Below are 27,601 nucleotides of genomic sequence, written 5' to 3' on the forward strand. Positions count from 1 at the left end.
ATGCACCTGCGGTACCATTCACTACCGTAAGTAAGCATTTCACTGTTAGTTTCAACTAGTTGTTTTACGAAGTATGTGACAAAAACAATTTTATTTGATTAGATTCACTTTCACCTAAAAAGGCAAAAAAAAAGCAGCTATAAGCGTAAATGCTTCGCCCTGTGACATTTTAATAGAGGAGCAATTAAACTGTTCTAAAGGACCAATTTAATGTCTCTGCCGTTGGGCCTTAACACCCACTTCAATCCTAAAAACATTGACATGACACTGCTCTCACGCTTTTTCAATATAGACTGAGGATAATGACAGTGGTACTGCTTAAATTAGCAAACACCTATTGAAGTCAAGTGACTTTCAGAGTCCATTTTAGAGGTCGACCGATTATGATTTTTTTAATGCCGATACCGATTATTGGAGGGCCAAAAAAGCCGCTACCGATTAATTGGCTGATTTAAAAATAAAAAAATGTATTTGTAATAATGACAATTAAAATAAGTGTTCATTCAGTATTGTTTTAACTTAATATAATACATCAATAAAATCAATTAGGCCTCATGTAAATAATGAAACATGTTCAATTTGATTTAAATAATGCAAAAACAAAGTGTTGGAGAAGAAAGTAAAAGTGCAATATGTGCCATGTCAGAAAGCTAACGTTTCAGTTCCTTGCTCAGAACATGAGAACATATGAAAGCTGGTGGTTCCTTTTAACATGAGTCTTCAATATTCCCAGGTACGAAGTTTTAGGTTGTAGTTATTATAGGAATTATAGGACTATTTCCCTCTATACCATTTGTATTTCATTGTATGTACTCTGAACGTTTATCTGGCCAGGCAAAAGAGGATGGGCTTCAGCTGTAGTCTAGTTCCTCTCAAGGTTTCTTCCTTCCTTGGGAGTTTCTTCCTTACCACTGAAGCATCTATTTGCTCTTTACAGGGTCATGCCAAGGTTGTTATCAAGCACTTTTGACAAATGTTTGTGTATTTGTGAAAAGCACTACATAAATACCAATTGATTTACTGATTCATTTAATGATTAGTTGATTAGAATGGCAGAGTAGAGCATGACAGTAGAGTGATGTAATAGTGGGAGAGACGAAGAAGAGGAGAGAGGTGAGACTCACGGTCCTGTGGAGGCTGCTCTGGGGGGATGTGGTGGGGGTGCAGTGGGGGCTGCCGGAGCGGGAGTTGCTTGGGTGGCTGCCACAGGTGGCGGGATCTCCACTGTCTTCCAGTCCTCCCCTTCCTCCACCATGAGGGCAATGAGAGTCCCCAGACGCACGGCACGACTGCCCTCCTCCATCTGAGGACACGCAGACACACTTTTATAATAATAATCACTATCAAGCTGCATTTGAATTTGAATCAGAATGCGCAAGATGACTGAGGAGAGGTGGAGAAATAGAGGGGAAGAAAGCACATAAGAACGAGAAAGAAAGAGCATTTGGGGGAAGAAGGAAGGGAGAAGAGAGCAAATAGAGAGGGAGAGAACACATGATAGGAAGAATTGAAAGAACCACCAGGAGGAGGATTTTCAAAAGATCATTACCTCTTGACATAATATGTTACTGCTACCAGAGGGACCATAGGCAGACCTTTCCATCCACTGTGTGTCTGTCCACACTGCCTACACAATTCACTTCATTTCCCCTCACCTCTGTTCTGACAAAACACGCAAGGCCAAGGACTCTAATGGAGGCGGGAATGAATGCTTACTGTTCCTTCACACACACCCCCCCCCGGTCGGTTCGATTCGCTCTCAATATCCATCTTTCTCTTCATCTCGGTCTCTAACAGCGTCATTAAGGCACAGCGTGTATGTCTTCACCCCCTCATAGTCAGAAAGGTGTTTTCCCCCGGTCAATATTGATTAGTTCTAAATGAAAGGCCAGGCACAATGGATGAGGCAGGGCTGTAACACTCCATCTATTTCCAAAAGGTATCCACTTACGGAGCTGTCATTCCTCCTAAAGGGCGTAGCTCCGCTCGCCAGAAAAGAAGAGAAAAACAACACAAATAACAACCGCTGTTGCCGACAGGGAAAGCAGTCCCATTCAATCATGGCGACAATGAAATTGATCAGGCAATTGGTTTCCGCATTAGATCAGAACACAAGCCATTGTAACTGGCTGAATGTCAGATAGCTTTGAATCAAGCAGTTCACCCAGTCACCGTCTCCCCAGTGGCATCTAAACAATAGATGCGCTCCAATAAGACCACGGACTCCACCTAACCAGAAACAGCAGCAGGATAAGACCACCTGCGCTCCCAGGCTGACCAGGCCTGCCAGCCAGCCAGCCAGGCACAGCCAGGCACAGCTCCAGTTTCACCCAGGATATTCCCCTCAGTACAACAGTCAAAAACACTTTACTACCATGTCTCACTGAGTAGAGGCAAGGGATTCCTAAAAGCAAAAAGGTAGGCTAATTTCCATTGGATAGTAGGTAGCTAGGGAAGATGTGACTGCTTTGGCAGTGAGAAGAAGGGAAAAAAACGGTTTTGTTTACTACAAAATAGCTAGTGGCACAACATCCCTGATGCATTAAACTACCCGGTCTGTTTGTTGTGTGACTAATATATATAATAATAAATAATAATAATATATGCCATTTAGCAGACGCTTTTATCCAAAGCGACTTACAGTCATGTGTGCATACATTCTACGTATGGGTGGTCCCGGGGATCGAACCCACTACCCTGGCGTTACACACACACATATGGCATTCTGTCCATATGCTAGGTGCTACAGGTAGTGTGTGTGTGTGTGTGTGTGTCCATGGCACCTCTGGCCCAGTGTGAGGTGATCAATAAATGGCAGGGCCTCATGGCTTTAGAAATGCCATTACCACATACAGTAGGACTATGTGGCTATGTTGGTTACATTCACCACAATGAGAAATGACAGGATTACCAGAACAGTTGGATGTGACATGACACTGAACTTCAGCCCTGGCAGTGACCCCTGACCCTAGCTGGGTCATACAGCTGTCTGAAGGGCATGACAGATTAGTATATCCCCATCATAATCCACATGATATACCAGTGCAACACTGCAGTATTTCAAACTGCCTCTGACAACCACCATCCCAATAGGCACACCACTATTGTGCTACAAAACAAACCCATTAAATTCCAATGCGACTGTGGGGCTGCAATGAACTAGAAAACATACAACCACAGTCTTGCACAATACTGTGCCACACAATGCATGTAACTGGTGTGTGTGAGAGTGAGAGACCAGCGATGCTCTCTCCCTACCATTAGGCTCTCTATAAACAGCAGTTAGACAAGCAGGTATTTATAGTCGTTTAACACAGCTCTCGAAGAAGCTGCAGCTGGGGGCTGTGTCATTCACAGCCTTTACACACGCACGCACACACACACATCATCATCGTCCCTTTCTTTCTACTTATTCACAGATGGGGTGGCGTCTTATGTGGATGTCTCCATCAAAGACGCAAGAGCACATTGGCACACAGAGAGAGAAAAGGGAGAAGAGTGTAACACACTGCTAGTGTGGGGCTCAACACTGCCATCTGGTTGCAAAAGGAGAGTGCCGGTCCTGAACCATTCCGCCACATCATAGCAAACACAGGCACTTAGCCAAATACCTGAGGAGCACCTCAGACCTCAGCAGACAGTGAAATGGCACAGGTTCAATCTGAATGACACACATTAGAAGACCTGGCTGATTTCAGTAAAGAACAATAAGTCAAGAGGTGGATGAGGAGGACACCATTTTTAGCGGGCTATGCACAGATTTCAGAAAATGACCATTGATTAGATACTCTTGTGATCTCTGACACAATTCAAGACTCACACACCCAGACTTGCACCCTCAACAAGGATAGGCTTGACACATGTGACTTGTAAATAGTACACAATTAGTCCCTCAACCTCCAGATCAAAGAGAAAGGAAGGGGTGGGGAAGAGGTTGGCTTATTTGGAGACTCTTGGAATAAAAATATACTGTATTGATTTGGTGTGTGTGTGTGCCTCCGTGTGAGTGTATTGATTTGCCAGGAGAGAGAGACAGAAAGAGGGATTTGAGGCGATATGATTGAATCCTATATGCTGCAACTTGTTACTGGGCAGACTAGTCTAATTAGAGTCCAGAGGAGGCATTTTCCCCAGCAGCCCTCTCTCTCCCAGGGCTTTTGATTCGTCTGCATTCTCAATCTGATAAATTAAAGCAGACGAGGGAGATCAGTGAGTATAGTGTTCCTACGGGGTCTATCCTGAATATATCAACTAGTTCATAAATTATATAACGAAACACCATTTATGAGGTTAACCTATGTATTTTGTATAAATTCAATGACCAGACAAAGATCTGTGTTGGATTGAAACGTTGCCTATAAAAAGGTGGTAAATTGGGAGCATATTCAACATGCGGACCTTTCTGTTCTTCTTTTCATAAGGCTTCCGGCCCAGGGGAGAACGACTGGCCCTTCTCATTAATGCCACAGAAGGCCCACCGCTCCTGCAGGTATTATTGGCAGAAAGCATGATCCTCCATTATAGTGAATGGGGAAATGGCAATCTTCATGTAAATAAACAGCTTCGAAGACAATCATGGTACCAATAATTGCTTCTGATACACCAGATGTATGTCCTTAAACCAGTTGAGTTGCTAATTGAGTTGCTAATGGCAGCATGCAGTATCCCGGCCGGCCATCAACTTGAGTTATGCTGCGTTTAGACGAGGGATGCAAAAACCGGCATACCAGTCGACATTGTGGGAAAGAAAGCAAGAAAGACTGATGGCAAAAGCAAGCCAGCATGACGGGATGCGTTGCTATGGTGATTTCAGAGCAAATCAACATCCGGTAGAAAACAATGCTACGGCAGATGGCAAAAGTTTAAATATTTGAACTCTGGCTGCAAGTCCCATCTACCATGGTGGCTGACTGCATTCACTGCCAGCTTCAACAGCATTTACCGTTGAGCTCTCATTGACAACAATGACATCCGGATTGACGTCTACCTCATACCAGGTAAACGCAGCATTACTGAATTTGAGGGGGCAGCACCGAGCTAGCCTGTAACGTCACTTCCTCGAGTAGCTCTAACTACACGTTATGCCTCCATGAGACGCCATCTTAACTTCATTTGACTTCAATGATCAATTGAGGCTTCACATAGAAATGTATGATGTCACGTGATGGATGGCTTTGTCCATTCTTTTTACAGTCATGGTTTGGCTAGTTGTAGTGCAGGGAAGATGTCAGTTGAGCAGAGACACAGCCAACAAACTCCCCCTTGGATGATTAATCTATCCTAAAATGACAGCATCCTGATGAGAAAGTATGTAGGAATGGAGGGAGGGAAGCAGAGTGATAAATTGCATGATAAATGCTGTCAGGTTAGCACTGTGGACCATGTCAGACCATCTTCATCTAGCCTTTCCTTCTTCCATCCATCCATATTGCCACTCGTTATCTCGACTGTTAAATGTTGACATGCATTCTGTCCACCATATCAATCCATCTTGAAAATCACTGCACACCCATCGATCCATCAATGTGTGGGGGATCTCTACATGTGCCATATCAGCCTTTTGTGTGTTCACGGATGTAACACTGGCTGCTAAACTAGAATCCTAGTGGGTACATGCTTAGACAGCACCACTACTACACCACTGTGGGCTAATCTGTGCTGTGATCTACAGAGAGCAGAGGCCATCAAGCCCCTTCCACACACAGCCAGGAAAGACATCGCTCATACTAGTAACACCACACACGATACACACCAGGACGCAGACACACATCCACACAGAGACGGGCACGCTTCCTCTCTAATACCCCTCCGGGGTATTCAGGGGTGGGGGTGTTGGTCTGGATGCTAGCTGAACCTGGGGGGGGGGATTATCGCTCTCCCTCTTTCTGCCAGCTCCAAGCCTTCCTAAAAGCCCCTCCAACTCCTGGGCTGTTGCCATGGAAACTACCTTATCCCCATGGCAGCCGAGACATGGATCGGAAGGAGGGAGAGGGAAGAGAAAGAAAACATGAAGAAGAGAATGAGAATGGAGCAGGGGCTAAAAAAGGCAGAGAGAGAAATTATAATAATTGAAAACACATAACAATGAGAGACACTTCGCCTGCTGATAGTGATGTCATATAAATGTTATATTTCCAGAGCAACACTCTTGTTTATGCACACGTGTTGCTATCGGTCTAAGTAATTACTCCACATCAGCTCTTTATTCAGGGTATACTCAGACACCACCTGAACCACAGCACTAGAACAACATGGGTATGCTTCGCTGAACTATGCTATGTGGCCTGGTTTACACGGCTAATTGCCACTAGGACACTGTTCTGAACGATGTGACACTCACTGATCGGATGACTGACTGGAGGGAACCATGGCATCAGCTGTGGGACAGGCAAGGGTCTGTGTGTGTGTGTCACTTAATGAATGTTGGGTTGAAAATAAATACAAAAAAAACACATTACATGACCGGAAGTATGTGGACACAATCCAGAATCATTGGCATTAATATAGAGTTGGTCCCACCTTTGCTGCTATAACAGCCTCTACTCTTCTGGGAAGGCTTTCCACTCGATGTTGTACCATTGCTGCGGGGACTTGCTTCCATTCAGCCACGAGAACATTAGCGAGGTCGGGCACTTTCAATTCACCCCAAAGATGCTCGATGGGGTTGAGCTGAGGGCTCGGAGCAGGCCAGTCAAGTTCTTCCACACCGATTTCGACAAACCATTTCTGTATGGACCTCACTTTGTGCTGTCATGTCATGCTGAAACAGGAAAAGGGTTTTCCCCAAACTGTTGCCACAAAGTTGGAAGCACAGAATCGTCTAGAATGTCATTGTATGCTGTAGCGTTAAGATTTCCCTTCGCTGGAACTAAGGGGCCAAGCCCGAACCATGAAAAAAACAGCCCCAGACCATTATTCCTCCTCCACCAAACTTTACAGTTGGCACTACGCATTCGGGCAGGTAGTGTTCTCCTGGCATCCGCTACCAGATGGTGAAGCGTGATTCATTACTCCGGAGAACGTGTTTACAGAGTTCAATGGCGGCGAGCTTTACACCACTCCAGCCGACGCTTGGCAATGCGCATGGTGATCTTAGGCTTGTGTGTGGCTGCTCGGCCATGGAAATCCATTTCCTGAAGCTCCCAACGAACAGTTATTGTGCTGACGTTGCCTCCAGAGGCAGTTTTGAACTCGGTAGGGAGTATTGCAACTGAGGACAGAATATTTTTTACACGCTACGCGCTTCAGTGGTCCCGTTCTGTGAGCTTGTGTGGCCTAGGCTACCACTTCACAGCTGAGCGGTTTTTGCTCCTAGACGTTTCCATCTCACAATAACAGCACTTAACAGTTGAACGAGGAAGCTCTAGCAGGGCAAAAATTTGATGAACTGACTATGACAGTGCCACATTAAAAGTCACTGAGCTCTTCAGTAAGGCCATTCTATTGTCAATGTTAGCCTATGGAGATTGCATGGCTCTGTGCTCAATTTTATACACCTGCCAGCAACAGGTGTGGCTGAAATAGCCGAATCCACTAATTTGAAGGTGTGTCCACATACACAATATATACAAAAGTATGTCATTATGACTGCTGGATAAATTACCTCTGATAATTAAGAGGACAGAGGAAAGGATGGTTTACAGGCAAAGCTGTACCACAGAGTTTCCATCAATATCCTCTCACTCTCTCTCGTTAAGCCTCCAATTGGAGGTTCTTCTCCCATTGCCAGATCGATCTGACAGCGGAGGATAAACTGCTTTCATCCCTCTGTTCTGAGGGACAAACATGTGGTGCAGTGTTGATGAAAGACAAGTGATCGGTCTGTCTTTGGCAGAGTCATTAATATTCACACAACACACACACACACAGAGACAGAGGTCACGAAGCACACCTCATCACTGATGTTCCGCCAACTAAGGAGAAGAGGGAAGCCCTAAGAACTGACACACACAACACAGTTCACTCACCAGTATCTTGGCCAGGACGCCGTCATCACTGGACTCCAGGGTAACCACAGCCTTGTCAGTCTCGATCTCACAGAGCGCATCGCCAGCCGCTACCGCATCACCTGCAGGACACCGGCAACAGTCAGACCGCTTAGAATGTCAAAGACCAATAATTGGGAAAAGGAAAAAGTTATGAAAAAAAATTGTTGAGAGTGTAGAAAGTCAATTTCTAAGGGATGATGAAATCATAGATATAGAACTGCTATATTGCTATGGTGGTAACACTGATCATTAGGCTATACAGTGGGGTACATAAAGTCACCCATGATAAAGATGAGCAAAAAAATAGTGTACAATAATACAACTGAGCTACTGTATACTGTATGAGAAAAAAAGTGGGACAATTTATTATTATTATTATTATACAGTATATACTAATACAATTGCTCAGAGAAAATAGATTTAGTTTAAAAAGTAATAAAAACAAAATCTCAAAAAGATATGGGTCAAAATGATTGGCACCCGTTTTCAGTTCTCCAGCACCCTGCCCTTGCAAGGATAACGACAGGCTTTTTCTCAAATGTTTTATGTGATTGGAGAAGATCATTCCTCCACACAGAATCTTTCCATATCCTTTATATCCTTCATCTGCTGCGCTTATGGACTGCCCTTCAATTCAAACAGTACTGGGTGTAAAGGAAGGGGTTCTGGTGGATTTATATGTTCTTCATAATATTTCTCATGTATCTACATTTCCCTATGGAGCTAGGGAAAGCAAGTCTAAAACACGAGAGGGGAGAGGTAATTCAATATGTTTTATTAAAAAGAGGCCATTTGTTATTGAGTGAAGACACGGCAGAAGAGGAAGATGGATGCTGGGTCCTATTGGGCAGGGGTCACATTAAGTCAGACTTTATTTTCAACAGGTGATCCTAGGGCGGGAAGGTCACTTCAGGTCAACACAATAACACAGGGAGTGAGAAGGTACACATCCATACAGGAAAACACCATCCTCAGCTCCAATATCCTGCCTAGTAAAAGATCACCTCAACTTTTAGGATGAGCGAAAGGGATAATTGTGGGAGAGAGGGTAGTGGGAGGATCATAGAGGATGTGAGGGAAGAAGTGGGCAGGGGTGGGAGTGAGAATTGACCTCAGAAGCTCCAGAGAGCCGGGAGAAGGGAGGACTAGATTGGATGTGTGTGTGTGTGGTTAACACCAGATGACCCAAGGGGTTAGCCAGTGATGAGCGATATTAAAAGTTAAATCAACCACCTGCCCCTTTCAACTCTTCTCCACTGGAATGGCAATAGGATTAAGCTACACGGTGACACAAACGTACAATACAAGGGGATGGGCAGGGATGTTCTTCCCTGTCTTCTCTCTTTCTGGCAGTCGTGCGAATAATGAATAACTGTTGGCGTGTGTGCAGAGGCCCGTCGGCCAGAGGCTTGACAACTTCGAGCGGGCCAAATCTGACGTGACAGGAACAGACATAAAACCTTACCAGGGGTTGCTAAAACGGCTGTCCTCCAGTTTGTTATGGACTAAGGGCTCATGTACGACGCACCTGAACTCGACCTTCTGTCAGAGTGCTTAGCTTACAGAAACGTACCACCTCGATTGCGTATGCAGACAAACTGATCCACCACATGAACCTTAACACACCGATGAGATCTAGGATCCAAATTCACCACGTCTGCCTTGGACCCGCTCTTGCGGTGCTTCAACAAAGTACTGAGTAAAGGGTCTGAATACGTATGTAAATGTAATAGTTCAATTTACGCTTTGTATACATTTGCTAAAGATTTTTTTTAAACATTCTGCTTTGTCATTATGGGGTATTGCATGTAGATTGATGAGGATTTTTATTTATTTAATCAATTTTAGAATAAGGCTGTAACGTAACAAAGTGTGGAAAAAGTCAAGGAACACACTGTATGCTTTGATTAAAACAAAATAGGTCGACAAGAAAGGCCAGTTTGTTAACACCATCAGCTTTAATTCACTCACAAAGCACTAATTCAAGATCTTAATGCATATTCCCATGAAACTGATTTGCAAGTGAAAATGATTTGCATGCAGTTTGGACATTCACCCGTAACATGTAAAAAAATGATCATTCACGATTGACAGCGATTATGGCCTATTTTGAAATGAGGTATGCCTTAAAACAATATGGGTGGACATAGGCAGATGTGGCAATTGAAGGATGTAGTTTATGCAGACCTATCCTACAATGATATTCAATAGGCTACATCTGTCGGTACTCTGTACAAACTAAGAATATATGACGTCACAAAAAATAATAATAATGGTGCTCCCTCAACTAAAACAAAATATAGCACTACACCACTGGGGATGGGATGGGGTCAGAGGAAAAGCTGGATATCCATTGACAAAGCCAAGTGGGCGATTCCCAAAACTTTTGGTATCACATATTGTTCGGCAACTCACAAATGTATTGCGAGGAAGGACGTTTAACATGCTTTTTACATATGTATGACACATTTGTTTGGGAAAATCATGAGGAAAGTGGCCCTTTTACGCCCTTTTTTTAGACCTAGACATTATTCCTGTGAGACCCTTTGATCCGTGAACTAGAGGTCGACCGATTATGATTTTTCAACGCCGATACCGATAGAGGTACTCCATATTTTAGAACATATTGTAGTATAATGACACAAAGATGTTGTCTGTACCATGTAAGGTTCACGGTAGAGGTCGACTGATTAATCGGAATGGCCGATTAATTAGGGCCGATTTCAAATTTTCATAATCGGAAATCGGTATTTTTGGATGCCGATTTCGACTTTTTTATACACCTTTATTTAACTAGGCAAGTCAGTTAAGAACACATTCTTATTTTCAATGATGGCCTAGGAACGGTGGGTTAACTGCCTCGTTCAGGGGCAGAATGACAGATTTTCACCTTCTCAGCTCGGGGGATCCAATCTTGCAAACTTACAGTTAACTAGTCCAATGCAATAATGACCTGCCTCTCTCTCGTTGCACTCCACAAGGAGACTGCCTGTTACGCGAATGCAGTGAGCCAAGGTAAGTTGCTAGCTAGCATTAAACTTCTCTTATAAAAAACAATCAATCATAATCACTAGTTAACCACACATGGTTGATGATATTACTTGATATTATCTAGAGTGTCCTGCGTTGCATATAATCTGACTGAGCATACAGGTATCTACAAGTATCTGACTGGGCGGTGGTAGGCAGAAGCAGGCGCATAAACAGTCATTCAAACAACACTTTTGTGCGTTTTGCCAGCAGCTCTTCGTTGTGTGTCAAGCATTGCGCTGTTTATGCCTTCAAGCCTATCAACTTCCGAGATGAGGCTGGTGTAACCGAAGTGAAATGGCTAGCTAGTTAGCGCGCTAATAGCATTTCAAACGTCACTCGCTCTGAGCCTTCTAGTAGTTGTTCCCCTTGCTCTGCATGGGTAACGCTGCTTTGATGGTGGCTGTTGTCGTTGTGTTGCTGGTTCGAGCCCAGGGAGGAGCGAGGAGAGGGACGGAAGCCTTACTGTTACACTGGCAATACTAATGTGCCTATAAGAACATCCAATAATCAAAAGGTTAATGCAATACAAAATGGTATAGAGGGAAATGGTCCTTTAATTCCTATAATAACTACAAGCTAAAACTTTGTACCTGGGAATATTGAAGACTCCTGTTAAAAAGAACCACCAGCTTTCATATGTTCTCATGTTCTAAGCAAGGAACTGAAATGTTAGCTTTCTTACATAGCACATATTGCACTTTTAATTTATTCTCCAACACATTTTTTTTGCATTATTTAAACCAAATTGAACATGTTTCATTATTTTTCTTGAGGCTAAATTGATTTTATTGATGTAATAATAATAATAATAATAAAAATGCCATTTAGCAGACGCTTTTATCCAAAGCGACTTACAGTCATGTGTGCATACATTCTACGTATTCAGTATTGTTGTAATTGTCATTATTACAAATAAATGAAAAAAAATAAAGCTGATTAATCGGTATCAGCTTTTTTGGTCCTCCAATAAATTGATATCGGTGTTGAAAAATCATAACCGGTCGATCTCTAGTCCTGGGAGTGCATTCTGACGAAGATCAGCAAAGATAAGTGAAGATTTATAATGCTATTTATGACTTTTGTTGACTGCATAATATGGCAGGTATATTTGTGTCTTGATTGGGCTCTGAGCGCCAACTCAGATTATTGCATGGTTTGCTTTTTCCGTGAAGCTTTTTTGAAATCTGTCACAGCGGTTGAATTAAGGAGAAGTGCATCTAAAATTACAATCATAACAGTTGTATCTTTTAGCAGTGGTTATTATGAGTATTCCTGTAAATTACTGTGGCTCTCTGCAAAATCAAAAGGATGTTTTGGAACTTCTGAAAGTAAGGCACCAATGTAAACTGAAATTTTTGGATAAAAATATTAACTTTACCGAACAAAGCATACATGTATTGTGTAACGAAGTCTTATGAGTGTCAGCTGATGAAGATCAAAGGTTAGTGATTAATTTGATCTTTATTGCTGCTTTTTGTGAATCCTCTCTTTGGCTGGAAAAATGGCTGTGTTATTCTGTGAATAGGCACTAAACTAACATAATAGTGGCTGGATTTACAACAAGTGTATATTTAAAATGGTGTAAAGTACATGTATGTTTGAGGAATTTTAATTATGGGATTTCTGTTGTTTTGAATTTTGCGCCCTGCAGTTTCACTTCCTGTTGAAGAGGTGGGACGCTACCATCTCACCTACCCTAGAGAGGTTAACAGGCAGTTTACTTTGGGCACCCTTTTCATCCGGACATAAAAAAACTGCCCCCTAGCCAAAAAGGTTAAGTGTAGCAAGCTTTCTTATTTAACTACCTCTACGGGATCGGTGTACCCCCAGGGGACGGTTGAGCTAACGTAGGCTAAGGTGATTAGCATGAGGTTGTAAGTAACACTAACATTTCCCAGGACATAGACATATCTCATATGGGCAGGAAGCTTAATTTCTTGTTAATCCAACTGCACTGTCCAATTTACAGTAGCTATTACAGTGAAAGTATACCATGCTATTGTTTGAGAGTGCACAATTACGAACTTGAACATTTATTAAAAACCCAAATTAGGCACATTTGGGCAGTCTTAATACATTTTAATAACAGATATCCAATGGTTATTTGGATCAGTCTAAAACTTTGCATACACTGCTACCACCTAGTGGCCAAAATCTAAATTGTGCCTGGGCTAGAATAATACATTTTTTTTAAACGCATGCTTTTTCTTTGTATTATCCTGTACCAGATCTCATGTGTTATATTCTCCTACATTAAATTCACATTTCCACAAACGTCAAAGTGTTTCCTTTCAAATGGTATCAAGAACATGCATAACCTTGCTTTAGGTTGAGCTACAGGGTGTTAGATTTGGGTATGTCATTTTAGGTGAACATTTATAAAAATTAAAAAAATATTGCGAATCCGCCATAGAAATAGAAAAAGAATAAGATGAAGCTGGTAATACGGAACTATCGGAAGTTTGGACTAGACATATTTTTCTACATTGTAACCTTTGGTAGGCTGCTGGATAATCTTGGCCATATTAATGTTATAATAAGTTCAATACAATAAGTTGATTTAATACTAAATTCAATACAATTCAATGTTGTTGAATTCCGTTTTAATGTCTGGATTCAGTTTGTAATAGGGCACTATAATATCTAACACCCTGAGGGCATTGGACCCTGAGGGCATTGGACAAGAAACCAAATACAAATCTAAACAACACAAAATGGATAAACTTTGTGGAATTTAATTTTGCGGGTGCCTTTTCAGAATAGGATAGACATTATGATTTCTAGCTGCACCAATCATAGCAATGGACCGTGGTCAAAACTATTAAATCTTGCGGCAACGGGGGATTGGGTTCCTAAATGCAATCATATCAAATGCAATTCCACCATTCAAAAATAAAACAGTACCAGTCAAAAGGTTGACACACCTACTCATTCAAGGGATGTTCTTTGTTTTTACAAAAAGGTGCTAAACAAATCAAAATATATTTTATATTTGAGATACTTCAGTAGCCACCCTTTGCCTTGACAGCTTTGCACACTCTTGGCATTCTCTCAACCAACTTCATGAGGTAGTCACATGGAATGCATTTCAATTAACAGGTGTGCCTTGTTAAGTTCATTTGTGGAATTTCTTTCCTTCTTAATGTGTTTGAGCCAATCAGTTGTGTTGTGACAAGGTAGGGGTGGTATACAGAAGATTGCCCTATTTGGTAAAAGACCAAGTCCATATTGTGGCAAGAACAGCTCAAATAAGTAAGAGAGAAAAGACAGTCCATCATTACTTTTAGATATGAAGGTCAGTCAAGTCAGAAAATGTCAAAAACTTCTTTTTTTATGTTTATGTGCAGGCGCAAAAACCACCAAGCGCAATTATGAAAGAAGCTACTGCTATGCAGATGTTGTTCATCAGCATAATAAACATAAATCCCAAATGGAATGGGAAACAGATTGTCATTAGTAACCCCATGAAAATCAGCCAAAACAAGCTCAATAACTAAATGCATGCACACACTCCTATTGAAAACGCATTCACCTGTATTGTGGATAGGCCTAAGCTACATCTTGATTTACCAGTTTATCAATAAAGATTTACCATTGAATAAATGATACCCATTAAGTAGATAGATCTTTTTTGACCAAAGTCAAATTGATTGTATGATTGTGCAATTGATTCATTACTGCATACATGGATCTCTGGAAAAAAGTTGTAAAAAAAAAAAGAAATGCTAATGTATGTGGAACTAAAAAGGTGTCCAACCATTGAACAGAGCATTCTATGACTGACTAGCTAATCTGCCTTTTTGTTGCCATGGAATCATTTGGGTATAGTTTTGGTATTGAGAACTGTGATGGTATCGAGTACTGTGATACTAAACCTGGTATCGAAGTCAAAATGCATCTAGAGTGTGTGTGTGTGTGTGTGTGTGTTGGGGTGTCCGTATGTGTGAGTAGAGTCGTGTGTGTGTGTGTGTGTGTACATAGAGTCAGTGCAAGAGAGTTAGTGCAAAAATGTGTCAATGCAGGTAGCCATTTGATTAGCTATTTAGCAATCTTGTGTCTTATGGTTTAGGGGAAGAAGCTGTTCAAGTGTCCTGTTGGTTCCAGACTGTTGTACCGCTTGCTGTGCAGTAGCAGAGAGAACAGTCCGTTGCTAGGTTAGTTTGAGTCTGACAATTTTTGGGGGTTCTGGATGGCAGGGAGCTCGGCCCCAGTGATGTACTGGGTCGTACACTCTACCCTCAGTAGCGCCTTGTGGATGCCAAGAAGTTACCATACCAGGCGGTGACACAGCGAGGCAAGTTGCTCTCGATGGTGCAGCTGTAAAACTTTGAGAATATGCTGGCCCATGACAATTATTTTCTTCCTCCTGAGGGGGAAGAGACATTATTGTGCCCTCTTCACGACTGTGACTGGGTTGGTGTGTCTGGACCACGATAGATTTTGACGGCAAGGAAGTTGAAGTTCCCAACCAGCTCCATTACAGCCCCGTCGATGTGAATGTGGGTGTGCTTGGCTCTCCGTTTCCACTACTTTGTTTAACTGAGGGAAAGGTTGTTGTCCTGGCACCACTGCCAGGTCTGTGAAGCTCCTCCCTATAGGCGGTCTCATCGTAATCTGTGATCAGGCCTCCCACTGTTGTGTCGTCAGCAAACTTAATGATGGTATCGGAGTCGTGTGTGTTGCCACGTAGTTGTATGTGAAAAAGGGAGTACAGGCGGGGATTAAGCAGGCGCGATAGTCATTTCAAGATGTTACCTTAGGTTATTGTGCAAAGGGACTATGGTGGTCTGCTTGAAACATGTACAGTGCATTCAGAAAGTATCCAGACCACTTGACTTACGCCACAGTGTTACATTATAGCCTTATTCTAAAATGTACTAAATACATTTTCATCCTCAATCTACCTCATGACAAGCCAAAAAAAAGAACAGGTTTTGAATATTTTGCAAATTTACTAAAAATGAAAGCAGAAATACCTTGACATTTGCTATGAGACTCGAAATTGACCTCAGGTACATTCTGTTTCCATTGATCATCCTTTAGATGTTTCTACAACTTGGAATCCACCTGTGGTAAATTACATTGATTGGACAACATTTCTAAAAACCTGTTTTTGCTTTGTCCATTAGCTGGTGCTCTCATGCATGGTTCATTGTTGCGTCCCTCGAAGCGAGCGTAGAAGTCATTTCGCTCATTGAGTAGGATCATTTCATTTTGCGGCTTGTGGTTGAGTTTCCCTTTGTAATCCGTGATAGTTTGCAAGCCCTGCCACATCCAACAAGCATCCGAGGCGGTGTAGTAGGATTCAATCTTAGTCCTGTATTGACGCTTTGCCTGTTGCATAGTTCCCATGTAAGGAGCATGTTGTACACCCCCAGCTGTACAAGACTGAAGAACACACAAACAAAACTCAAAACACTTTCAAATGTAGGCTGTATTGCTTCCTTTTAACATCTCAACTTCATTTCTAATACTGGGGGACAGCTGTGAGTGGAAAAACAAGCTCTTATAAGCCCTTTCTAAAAGCCACGAAATATGATTGACTGAAATGCCTTAGAGACTTGGTCACCTACAGTCAGAATTCATACAGTGTCCTCCAAAATATAGACCTTCAGAATAGTAAGAAACAGTTTCCATTGGAAATTATTAATTTAATTTGGGATGCTCAGGATGACCTTCATGTGGAATCACCCACATATTGTTTGGAAGAATATACTATTCAAACATCAAATTTCAAGAGTGGAAATTGACATTATAGGTCTTTAACCAATCATAGCCCTTCTGTAGGATTGCATATTCATCAAATCACCAGCAGAGTTCCCTTTGAATTAATTTCCCCACTGAATGTGTTGGTGGTGTTCATAAAGTATAACAGCAGCAGAGAGCCCACTCTGGAAATTTACTGGACTTGTAGAGTATATTATTTTAAACAATGTCAAATAAATACAAAAAGGGGACTTGAGATATTAATAGTTTTAAATGTTGAATAAATTAGTGTAAAATTGTATTTCAGAAAGTAGCCATACTAAATATTTTAGAGCACACTATGGAGTATAATGACACCAAGATGTTGCCTGTATCATTGATAATTGGGTCTTACAGGGGGCATGTATAGGTCTAAGGGCCTCAAATGGGCACTTTCATTGTGATTTTCAACAGCAAAAATTATGCACAAATAGTGATGCGCAATATAGGTAAGCTTATCGGATATTAGCTAAAAATGACAACAATGGCATGTGTAGTTTAACGGCGATGTGGAAAAAAACGATGTCAAAGGTGACGTTATATAGGTATGCACGTAGGTAGATGACTCAATAATGCCACGAAAAATATAGCGCTACACGTGCAACACAGCATTCCTAACCTAGCCCACAATGTCTGCTGTGTGGATCGAGCAGTCAACAAGTCGAGCAGTCATTTAAAGAGTAAGAACATTTCAGTGAGACAGCGCAACGGCGGAATCCATCGAGCGACTGGTCGAGCACCGGTACACATTACCAAGTAGGTGCTATTTTTCTGATGTTTCGTTACCAGAGTTACACAGTATTGTTGAAACTCACAGATACTTGCTATGGGCGTCACTGTTATTAGCTTCATGACTGACATTTGAACCAGCGATGTCAGCCCTATGAGCATTATGAGTGTGACAGCAGTGGGTCGATGAGGATTTCATACTGAGGAAAGCAGTATTGCATACTCAAGAATGTGCCGTTTCTCATACCGCTGCTTCCATTTCAATGGCATTTGAGAACATGTTTAAATTTGGAGACATGAACATTCCCAGCTCCATTTGAACAACTGACTCGAGAAATAATCTCAACTGCATCTGCAGCAGACGTGATACGTCATTGCATTGAAACACCTGCTCAACAAACATTTCTACTAGAGGTTGTGAAGAAGCAATTTGGTGGCATTGTCTCTGAGCCTCTACTGTGTTGCCACCATGCTTGATGCTAGGTACAAGGACCGCTACTTCGATGCAGAAAATTAAGGGTTTAAGTGCATTTTACCTACACAGCTGGACAAGAGGGAAACGGACAGTGACAGTGCACACCGAGGAATCGAGGCCACAGACAGACTGCTGAAACTTCACTGCTTGACATGTATGATGAAATCCTGGTTGAGACTGAACAAATGAACAACGAAACAGCACAGCAAATAAGTGAAATAAATGGGTTTTGATTATGTTTTACTAGAAATGGGGACATACATAAATGCCAACAAAATAACTTTTTGGTCAGTGTTGTGTGTGTGTGTAAACTGTATTTACCTAGGCAAGTCAGTTAAGAACAAATTCTATTTACAATGACGGCCTACCCCGGCCAAACCCGGACGACACTGGGCCAATTGTGCGCCGCCCTATGGGACTCCCAGTCACGGCCGAATGTGATACAGCCTGGATTCGAACCAGGGACTGTAGTGACGCCTCTTCCACTGAGATGTAGTGGCTTAGACTAGAGGTTGACCGATGTTGATTTTTCAACGCTGATACCGATAATTGGAGGACCAAAAAAAGCCAATATCGATTAATTGGCCAACTTTTTTATTTGTAATAATGACAATTACAATAAATACTGAATGAACACTTATTTTAACTTAATATAAAACATAAAATGTATTTAGTCTCAAATAAATAAGCTAGTTAACCTAGTAATATCGTCAACCATGTGTAGTTATAACTTGTGATTATGTGAAGATTATCTTTATAAAAAACAATCACATTTAATGCTAGCTAGCAACATAGCTTGGCTCCTTGCTGCACTCGCATAACTGGTGGTCAGCCTTCCACGCAGTTTCCTCGTGGACTGCAATGTAATCGACCAAAATCGGTGTCCAAAAATGCAGATTACCGATTGTTATGAAAACTTGAAATCGGCCCTAATTAATAGGCCATGCCGATTAATCAGTCGACCTCTAACTTAGACCACTGCGTCCATGTGTGTGTGTTAACTATTTAACTGTACTAGAATGCTTAAAAGGCCACTAAAATGTTAAATATCGGTATGTTTGTTGTTTTGGGAAGGAAAAAATTGGATATCGGTATCGGCCAAAAATGTAATATTGGTGCATTACTAACCACAACACTACATAAAGAGAGACTTAAGACGACAACACAGCATGGAAGCAGCAAAACACATGGGCACAGACAACAGCACAAAGGGCAAGAAGGTAGAATCAATAATACACCACACAAAGCAGCAACAACTGTCAGTAAGTGTCTATGATTGAGTCTTTGAATGAAGAGATTGAGATAAAACTGTCCCGTTTGAGTGTTTGATGCAGCTCGTTCCAGTCACTAACTGCAGCGAACTGAAAAGAGGAACGTCCCAGGGATGTGTGTGCTTTGGGGACCTTTAACAGAATGTGACTGGCAGAACAGATGTTGTATTTGGAGGTTGACGGCTGCAGTAGATCTCATATAGGGGGGGTGAGGCTGGGTCCTAGGATCGAGCTTTGGGATACGCCTGTGGTGACAGGCAGTTGCTTTATACACTGCACTCAGAGAGTAAGATAGCAAACCAGGCCAAAGACCCAAGGCTATGTGGCTATGGCGGCGAACAGCGTTGCAACCCGGTGACATAGACAGCGCCAACTTTCTCTGGGCCAGTTAACTGGCAGCAGTCCTCAGGTGCCTTACTTTCTCAGCATGCCTGGGCTCTGACCGCTGTGTAGAAGGATGTGATGTCACATGGTCAAACATTTATTTTATATATTTTTAACAATGGCCCCCTATCACTCCGGGGTGGAGAAAGGGAGAAACAGGGCACTGCTTTTCTCCTCCTTAATAAATTAGGAGCTGGCTAATCTGACAAACACTAAACTGCACCATGGAATATCCAGTCATTATTAACATCTCAAAATGTAGAATGTGTCTGGTTTTATGGCACTCGGCACTTGTGAAGGTGGATGAATGACCTTATTTGGGTGAACATCTGGTGCCCTAGACCTTAGTGCTGCTTTTGAACCATCAAGCCACATTCTTGAGAGGATGTAGGGTCCCAAGAAACAAAGAGATCTTCTGTTGAATCTGACAATTAATCTTAATTGTACAGTCGTCTCAAATAAAACTGTGAAGGACCTCGGCGTTACTCTGCTGATCTTCTTTTGAAGAACATATCAAGACCATTTCGAGGACAGCTTTTTTCCATCTACGATGTGTGTCTTTATGAAGGTATCTGGATGGAGATGTAAAATTAAAATCAACCATATTGGATTTGTTTCGTAGGCTCGATTATATTATGTAGCATTGTAGTCTGCATGCAACAGAAAAGCTGAGTATGTTGTGAACATTGGCAAATGGAGGCACGGCTCTCTTACCTTCTTTCTTCAACCATTTGACGATGTTTCCCTCCTCCATGGTGGGAGAGAGAGCAGGCATCTCCACTTTGACAGGTGCAGCACCTAGAGGAAAGAGAGAACACATCAACACCAGTCAGATAACAAGTAGCAATACATGCTCATCTATAAACAGGAGGGACATGTTCACCCTAGTCTACATAACTAGAATTCTATTGAACATAAATGCATTAATAGGCCTATGCAACACCATATATACACAAACTTATGTGGACACCCCTTCAAATGAGTGGATTTGGCAATTTCAGCCACACCCGTTGCTGACAGATATATATAAAAATAAAATCAAGCAAACAGCCATGCAATCTCCAAAGACAAACATTTGCAGTAGAATGGCCTTACTGAAGAGCTTAGTGACTTTCAACCAGGCACCGTCATGGGATGCCACCTTCCCAACAAGTCAGTACGTCACATTTCGGACCTGCTAGAGCTTCCCCTGTCAACTGTAAGTGCTGTTATTGTGAAGTGGAAAACTCTAGGAGCAACAACAACTCAGCTGCGAAGTGGCAGGCCACACAAGCTCACAGAACGGGACCCCAGAGTAATAAAATCGTCTGTCCTCGGTCGCAACAAACACAATACCGAGTTCCAAACTGCCTCTGGAAACATCAGCACAAGAACTGTTCGTCGTGAGCTTCATGAAATGGGTTTCCATGGCCGAGCAGCCACACACAAGCCTAATCTCACCATGCGCAATGCCAAGCCTCGGTTGGAGTGGTGTAAAGCTCGCCGCCATTGAACTCTGGAGCACTGGAAACACGTTCTCTGGAGTGAAGAATCACGCTACATCATCTGGCAGTCCGACAGACAAGAGAACACTACCTGGCCCAATGCATAGAGCCAACTGTAAAGTTTGGTGGAGGAGGAATAATGGTCTGGGGCTGTTTTTCATGGTTCGGGCTAGGGCCCTTAGTTCCAGTGAAGGGAAATCTTAACGCTACAGCATACAATGAGTTTCAGCATGACAATACCCTGTGCACAAAGCAAGGACCATGCGGAGATGGTTTGTCAAGATCGGAGTGGAAGAACTTGACTGGCCTGCATGGAGCCCTGACCTCAACCCCATGAGATTAATTGGAATGCCGACTGTGAGCCAGGCCTATTCGCCCAACATCAGTGCCCAACCTCACTATTGCTCGTAGCCGAATGGAAGCAAGTCCCTGCAGCAATGTTCCAACATTTAGTAGAAAGGAGTGGAAGCTGTTGTAACAGCAAAAGGGAGGGTGTTCTAAGAGCAGGTGTCCACATACTGTTGGTCACGTAGTGTATATCCTATCCTGATTGGGTCTGTGACATCAAATAAGTCCATTAAAAAAGGCAAGCTAGGCTATATTCAGTCAGTCTTTTGAGATGGAAGAGGAGCAGAAAGTTAGGAAACTAGAAATGCATAGGCGCTTACGAAGAAGAAAGAAGTGGTACAGTAAGAGGCAATAGGAGAGGGGGTGAGAGCTGTGGGGCTCGTGCCTCAGCACTCATCCACTGACAGGGAGATATGAAAGCCACCAGGCCAAAGGAAGTGGACAGCACACTGGCGACAGAAGAGAGAGCAGTGCAGGCAGATCAACAGTAGGCTGCGATGGCGGCTGACATACTTGAATCGGGCTGGTAGCCCTGTCAACCACTGGGTCACCACAGCCTGGGACCTAGCCATCCACAGCAGCTAGAGCCACTCAGAAGACAACAGTTCAGCTGGCTCAGGATCATGTAGGCATTGGGCTGGCCATGCTAATGCCCAACTAAGTCACCTTGTAATACTGAGTATTACAATGTTACGCTGCCTTAGAATGACAAATGCTAGAATACAGACCTTTAGATAGAACTAGCGGATTAAAAATGGCTTGCAATGCCTGAATGATACATGGTGATGAGCCATGGCTGTGTGTGAACAGAGGGAACCTCATGTTCTGGTGCTCTTGTTGTTGTTCATGTGTTGTTTTTGCCGTTCATGTACGAAGGTCTCCTTCTGCTCTGCATGTCATGTGTGAAGAACTCAGGCCTGGATGAGCACATATCTGCACAACAATGCCCTGAAAGCACACCCGCTGAAACCTCCCATTCATAACCCTCGCTCTCTTAATCCGAACAGGCAGGGGAAGCCAATGTGCAATTGAGTGTGTGCGTTTGTTGAGACACACAGAGAGAGAGAGAGAGGCAGAGAGATAGAGAATGTAAGGGCCGTGACCGCCATGACAGGAGCTTGCCGACCAATTCATGTCTGTAAAACATTGCTCTGCCACGCCTCATTTTCATTTTAAAAATCAGATGAAATAGGCCCCAACATAGAAATACATCACTGACTCATTAGCTGAGAGCAAAGATGATGGTATCTGTGACTTCAAATTGACCATGGAAACAAACAAGCTGATTAGGCAGTTCCAATTAAGGTCTGCAAATAGGTCTACACTGATTCAATCAGGTCAAATCACCCAGGAAGGCAGGAACAGTGGCTCTTTATTCATTCCATTCCTCACTTTCTCGTTCTCAAAACGCATTGAATCACATGGATCTTCTCATCCATTGCGCTTTGTAAAGGAGGTGAGTAGAGATAAGATTGAGTAAATGAAAAACACTTGACAGTGACGTGATTTCCTCATACAGTATATACATACACATATATAAGTGCATTCAGAAAGTATTCAGACCCCTTGGATTTTTTTTCTACATTTTGTAGTTACAGCCTTATTCTAAAATGTATAGTTTTCCCCCTCAATCAATACACAATACCACAAAATGACAAAGCAAAAACAGGTTAATAGATTTTCGCAAATGTATACAAATAAAAATGAAATACTACATTTACATAAGTATTCAGACCCTTTACCCAGTACTTTGTTGAAGCACCTTTGGCAGCGATTACAGCCATTCACCTTATGACTTATGTCTTCTTGAGAATGATGCTTCAAACTTGGCAAACCTGTTATTTTGGGAGTTTTTCCCATTCTTCTCTGCAGATCCTCTCAAACTTATTCAGGTTGGATGGGGAGCATCGCTGCACAACTATTTTCAGGTCTCTCCGGGGCTTTGGCTGGGCCACTCACGGACATTCAGACCTGTCCCGAAGCCATACCTGCATCGTCTTGGCTGTGCTTAGGGTCATTGTCCTGTTGGTAGGTGAACCTTTGCCACAGTCTGAGGTCATGATAGCTCTGGAGCAGGTTTTCATCAAGGACCTCTGTACAATTGCTCTGTTCATTTTCCCCTGGATCCTGACTAGTCTCTCAGCCCCTGCCGCTGAAAAATCCCCACAGCATGATGCTGCCACAACCATGCTTCACCGTAGGGATGGTGCCAGGTTCCCTCCAGACATGACACTTAGCATTCAAGCCAAAGAGCTCCATTTTGGTTTCATCAAACCAGAGAATCTTGTCTTTCACAGTCAGAGTTCTTTATGTACCTTTAATGCAAACTCCAAGCGCAATGTCATGTGCCTTTTATGAGATGGTTGTCTTTCTGGAATGTTACCCAATCTCTACAGAGGAACTCTGGGTCACTCTTACAGAGCTCATCGGGTTCTTGGTCCCCTCCCTGACCAAGGCCCTTCTCCCCCGATGGCGCAGTTTGGCCAGATCTAGGAAGAATCTTGGTGGTTCCAAACTTCTTACATTTAAGAACGATGGAGGCCACTGTGATCTTGGGAACCTTCAACAATGCAGAAATGTTTTGGTAATCAGGAGAGAAGGACCTTGGTCAGGGAGGTGACCGAGAACCTGATGGCTACTCTTACAGAGCTCCAGAGTGTGTCTGTAGAGATGGGATAACCTTCCAGAAGGTCAACAATCTCTGTAGCACTCCACCAATCAGCCCTTTACAGTAGAGTGGTCAGACAGAAGTAAAAGGTACATGAGAGCCTGCATTTAATTTGCAAAAAAGGCACCTAAAGACTCTCAGATGATGAGAAACAAGATTCTCTGGTCTAATGAAAACAAGATTGATTAGTTTTTCAACAGGACAACAACCCAACACACCTTCAGGCGGTGTAAGGGCTATTTGGCCAACAAGGAGAGTGATGGAGTACTCCCATCAGATGACCTGGCTTCCACAATCACCCGACCTCAACCCAATTGAAATGGTTTGGGATGAGTTGGACCACAGAGTGAAGGAAAATCAGCCAACAAGTGCTCAGCATATGTGGGAACTCCTTGAAGACTGTTGGGAAAGCATTCCAGGTGAAGCTGGTTGTGAGAATGTCAAGAGTGTGCAAAGCTGTCATCAAGGCAAAGGGTGGCTACTTTGAAGAATCTCAAATATAAAATTGATTTTGATTTGTTTTACACTTTGTTGGTTACTATTTTAATTAAGTAACAATTATTTTTTACAATGACAGCTTACCCCAGCCAAAACCTAACCCGGACGATGCTGGGCCAATTGTGAGCCACCCTATGGGACTCCCAATCACAGCTGGTTGTGATACAGCTTGGAATTGAACCAGGGTCTGTAGTGACACCGTTAGCATTGAGTTGCAAATCCTTAGACTGCTGCACCACTCGGGAGCCCCACTACATGATTCCAAATGTGTTACTTCATAGTTGATGTCATCACTCTTATTCTACAATGTAGAAAATAATAAAAATAAAGAAACCATGGAATGAGTAGGTGTGTCCGAACTTGACTGGTAATGTACACACACACGAATGGGACAATGCTGCCCTCTGCTGGAAACCTTTGTGAATTGCCAAATCGTTGGGCCAGGGGGTATTTTTATTAGTGATGGCAATGATCCAGCAAAAGACAGCATCACCAGGGGCCAGTTTTCAGAAATTGAATCTTAAGTGTAATCTTAGAATACTGCCCCCCAATAGATAATGTTTTCTGTGCACCTTAAGTAAACTGAAAAGCAGTATGCCTATTTCCCTCAATTGTTATGGGATCTCATGAGGACAGAGACTGAAAAACAAATTTTATATCAAGGCCATCAGACAAATACCCATCACCAGGCAGCTTCCACCTGGTTAAGTAACCCTGCACCTTAAAGGCTGCTGCCCCATAGACTTGAAATCACTTGCCATTTTAATAATGGAACACTAGTCACTAATGTTTACATATTTTTGCTTTACTCATTTCATATGTATATACTGTATTCTGTTCTACTATATTTTATTTTATACTGTATTTTAGTCTGTGTCACTCTGACATTGCTCATCCTAATATTTATATTTGTTAATTCCATTCTTTTACTTTTTGGTTATGTGTATATTGTTGTGAATTGTTAGATAGTACTGCACTGTTGGTGCTAGAAGCACAAGCATTTCGCTACAGCCGCAATAACATCTACTAAACATGTGTATGTGACAAATAAAGTATCACCATTTCTACTATGTTCTTGTCAGCCCTTCGTCCCTCTTTCCTCAGATCAGACGACCTCTTCTGAGCAGCAAACAACACTGACCGTTGACCCCATCCCTGTTCTCTCTTCTCACAGACCATTTCCGGAGACCTCTCCTTACCTCACCTCGCTCATCAACTCATCCCCGCGCCGACCGTGGAGTTCCACGTCCGTCTCCAACGGGCGAGTATCTTATTAACATTTTAAATGCAGAATATAATTTGATATCAATATCATAGGCCTAGATATTTTGTTTAAAAAAAAGGTTTCACAAAAAAAGCAAGGAGGGCCACAATCTGAAGTGGGGAGCAGAATTTAACACAAATGATTTTAAAACTTATTACCCCACATTTGTAAAAGCTGGCCCCATGTCCATGACTCAACTGACCTAGCACAAGGTCCAGGTAGAATGAGTGAATTGGTTAAAATAGAGTAACCGTGATCAACCTTACATCAGTGTATCACTGACTTAGTTACAACATATCTACTATGTTTTGTCAGCTTTAGCAGGAAGACAGAGTGAGCTATGTAGAGAGACACTGAGCAGCATACAGAAAAAACAACACGACCTTTCAGGTTGGTCAAATCTGGTCCTAGTTAAAATATCTCTCATCAATAATGTATTTTTAATGACTATTTTATTAAATCACATTCCACCCACCCTGTTATTTTGTTGTAATTATCCATTTCAGAAAATAACTAATTCAGGAAGTGTAATGTCTTCGGTGAGAAACAAAGCTAAATAAATAAACAAACACTCAGTTGAATCTATTTTACCTTGTTAGTCTATGTCTCACCCATAAATGTCCACCCTATTAGGTTAATTCTAGAGAAAATTAAACACATTTATACAAGTTAAATATGTTTGACAGAGAAGATAAAGTCCTGTTCAAGTCTTCACCATTATGCTAGCTCAATTTTGTTCATGACTAATTTAGGCTCTACATTTCCAACCTGCAACTAACAGGTTGAAGAAAAAAAATGAAAGTGCTTGAGGATAACAAATGTTTTCCTGAAAGTCAAACGTCCTTTTCTGATAAAATACAAAACAATATATAATAAAAAACATTTATAAATGTTTGAGGTCCAAAACTATGGCAAATCGTAGGAATGACCCAACTGGCTAGCTAGAAAAATAAAAACCAAGACTTGTTATGACTAGCGTTAGCTAACTGGCTAGCTACCTAATCTGCGCAACCTTGACAGCTCGGCTGTAACAACTACGAGAAGAACTAACGGATAGCGAGCGTCTGATAATGTTCAGCAAAGCCAAGGAAACATAAAACCCATATTACTTCAATAAAACCCATAGATGCAGTGACATTCGGCTGAAACGTATTTTTTTAGAAGTGGGTGAAGTAAAAAAATAAATAAGAGGTTAGCTAGCAACTTTGCTAGCGGCCGTCATCCGCAACGAACGTTAGTACAACAAATGAAGTGTCAACACTTACCAAAGAAATATGGCGATTGAAAGAACTGCCTGACATTGTCCTGAAACGAATATGTGTTCCAGGATTTTTTTTTAAGCTTTGCAAATCTCAGGCCAAATAGAATTCCTTGACGACCCAAACGCAAGGAGGCCGCCATGTTTTCGTCCTCAGTCGGTAAGAGCTGCCCAAGTTTATGCCTGACAGGTGATAAGATTAAGAAAATAAACCGTAAAGTGGTACAACACGAAGCCATTACGTGGAATAGTTTATATACGATGTAAAATGAGCCATGTGACTAGACAGATATACATTCATGAAGATGACTATTTGACTGCAACTCTCCTATAAAACTAAATGCCAAAGACGTCCTTATTGGATCTTTGAGGTCCTTCTTTGTAGTCTTCCTCTGTCATGAACTTGTAGTTCAGCTGCAACCTGATGTACATGTCAATTCAAGTATTTTTTCACAG

The 27,601-nt window shown here is 42.2% G+C and overlaps 1 protein-coding gene across 1 annotated transcript in view; it reads right to left on the minus strand.

Moving 5' to 3' along the window:
* Positions 1–27,327, minus strand: part of pdhx (pyruvate dehydrogenase complex component X) — a 62,846-nt gene extending 35,519 nt beyond the window's left edge. The window contains exons 1-4 of the mRNA XM_046309494.1: positions 27,153–27,327; positions 20,340–20,423; positions 7,968–8,068; positions 1,125–1,303 (exon numbers count right to left, since the gene is read on the minus strand). Of these exons, the coding sequence (XP_046165450.1) occupies positions 1,125–1,303; positions 7,968–8,068; positions 20,340–20,423; positions 27,153–27,288 (500 nt within the window). The 5' untranslated portion in view covers positions 27,289–27,327. The remainder of the gene's footprint in view (positions 1–1,124; positions 1,304–7,967; positions 8,069–20,339; positions 20,424–27,152) is intronic.
* Between the last annotated feature and the right edge of the window lie 274 nt (positions 27,328–27,601).

This window comes from Oncorhynchus gorbuscha, linkage group LG02 (genome assembly GCF_021184085.1).
Source record: "Oncorhynchus gorbuscha isolate QuinsamMale2020 ecotype Even-year linkage group LG02, OgorEven_v1.0, whole genome shotgun sequence".
Lineage (NCBI taxonomy): Eukaryota > Metazoa > Chordata > Actinopteri > Salmoniformes > Salmonidae > Oncorhynchus > Oncorhynchus gorbuscha.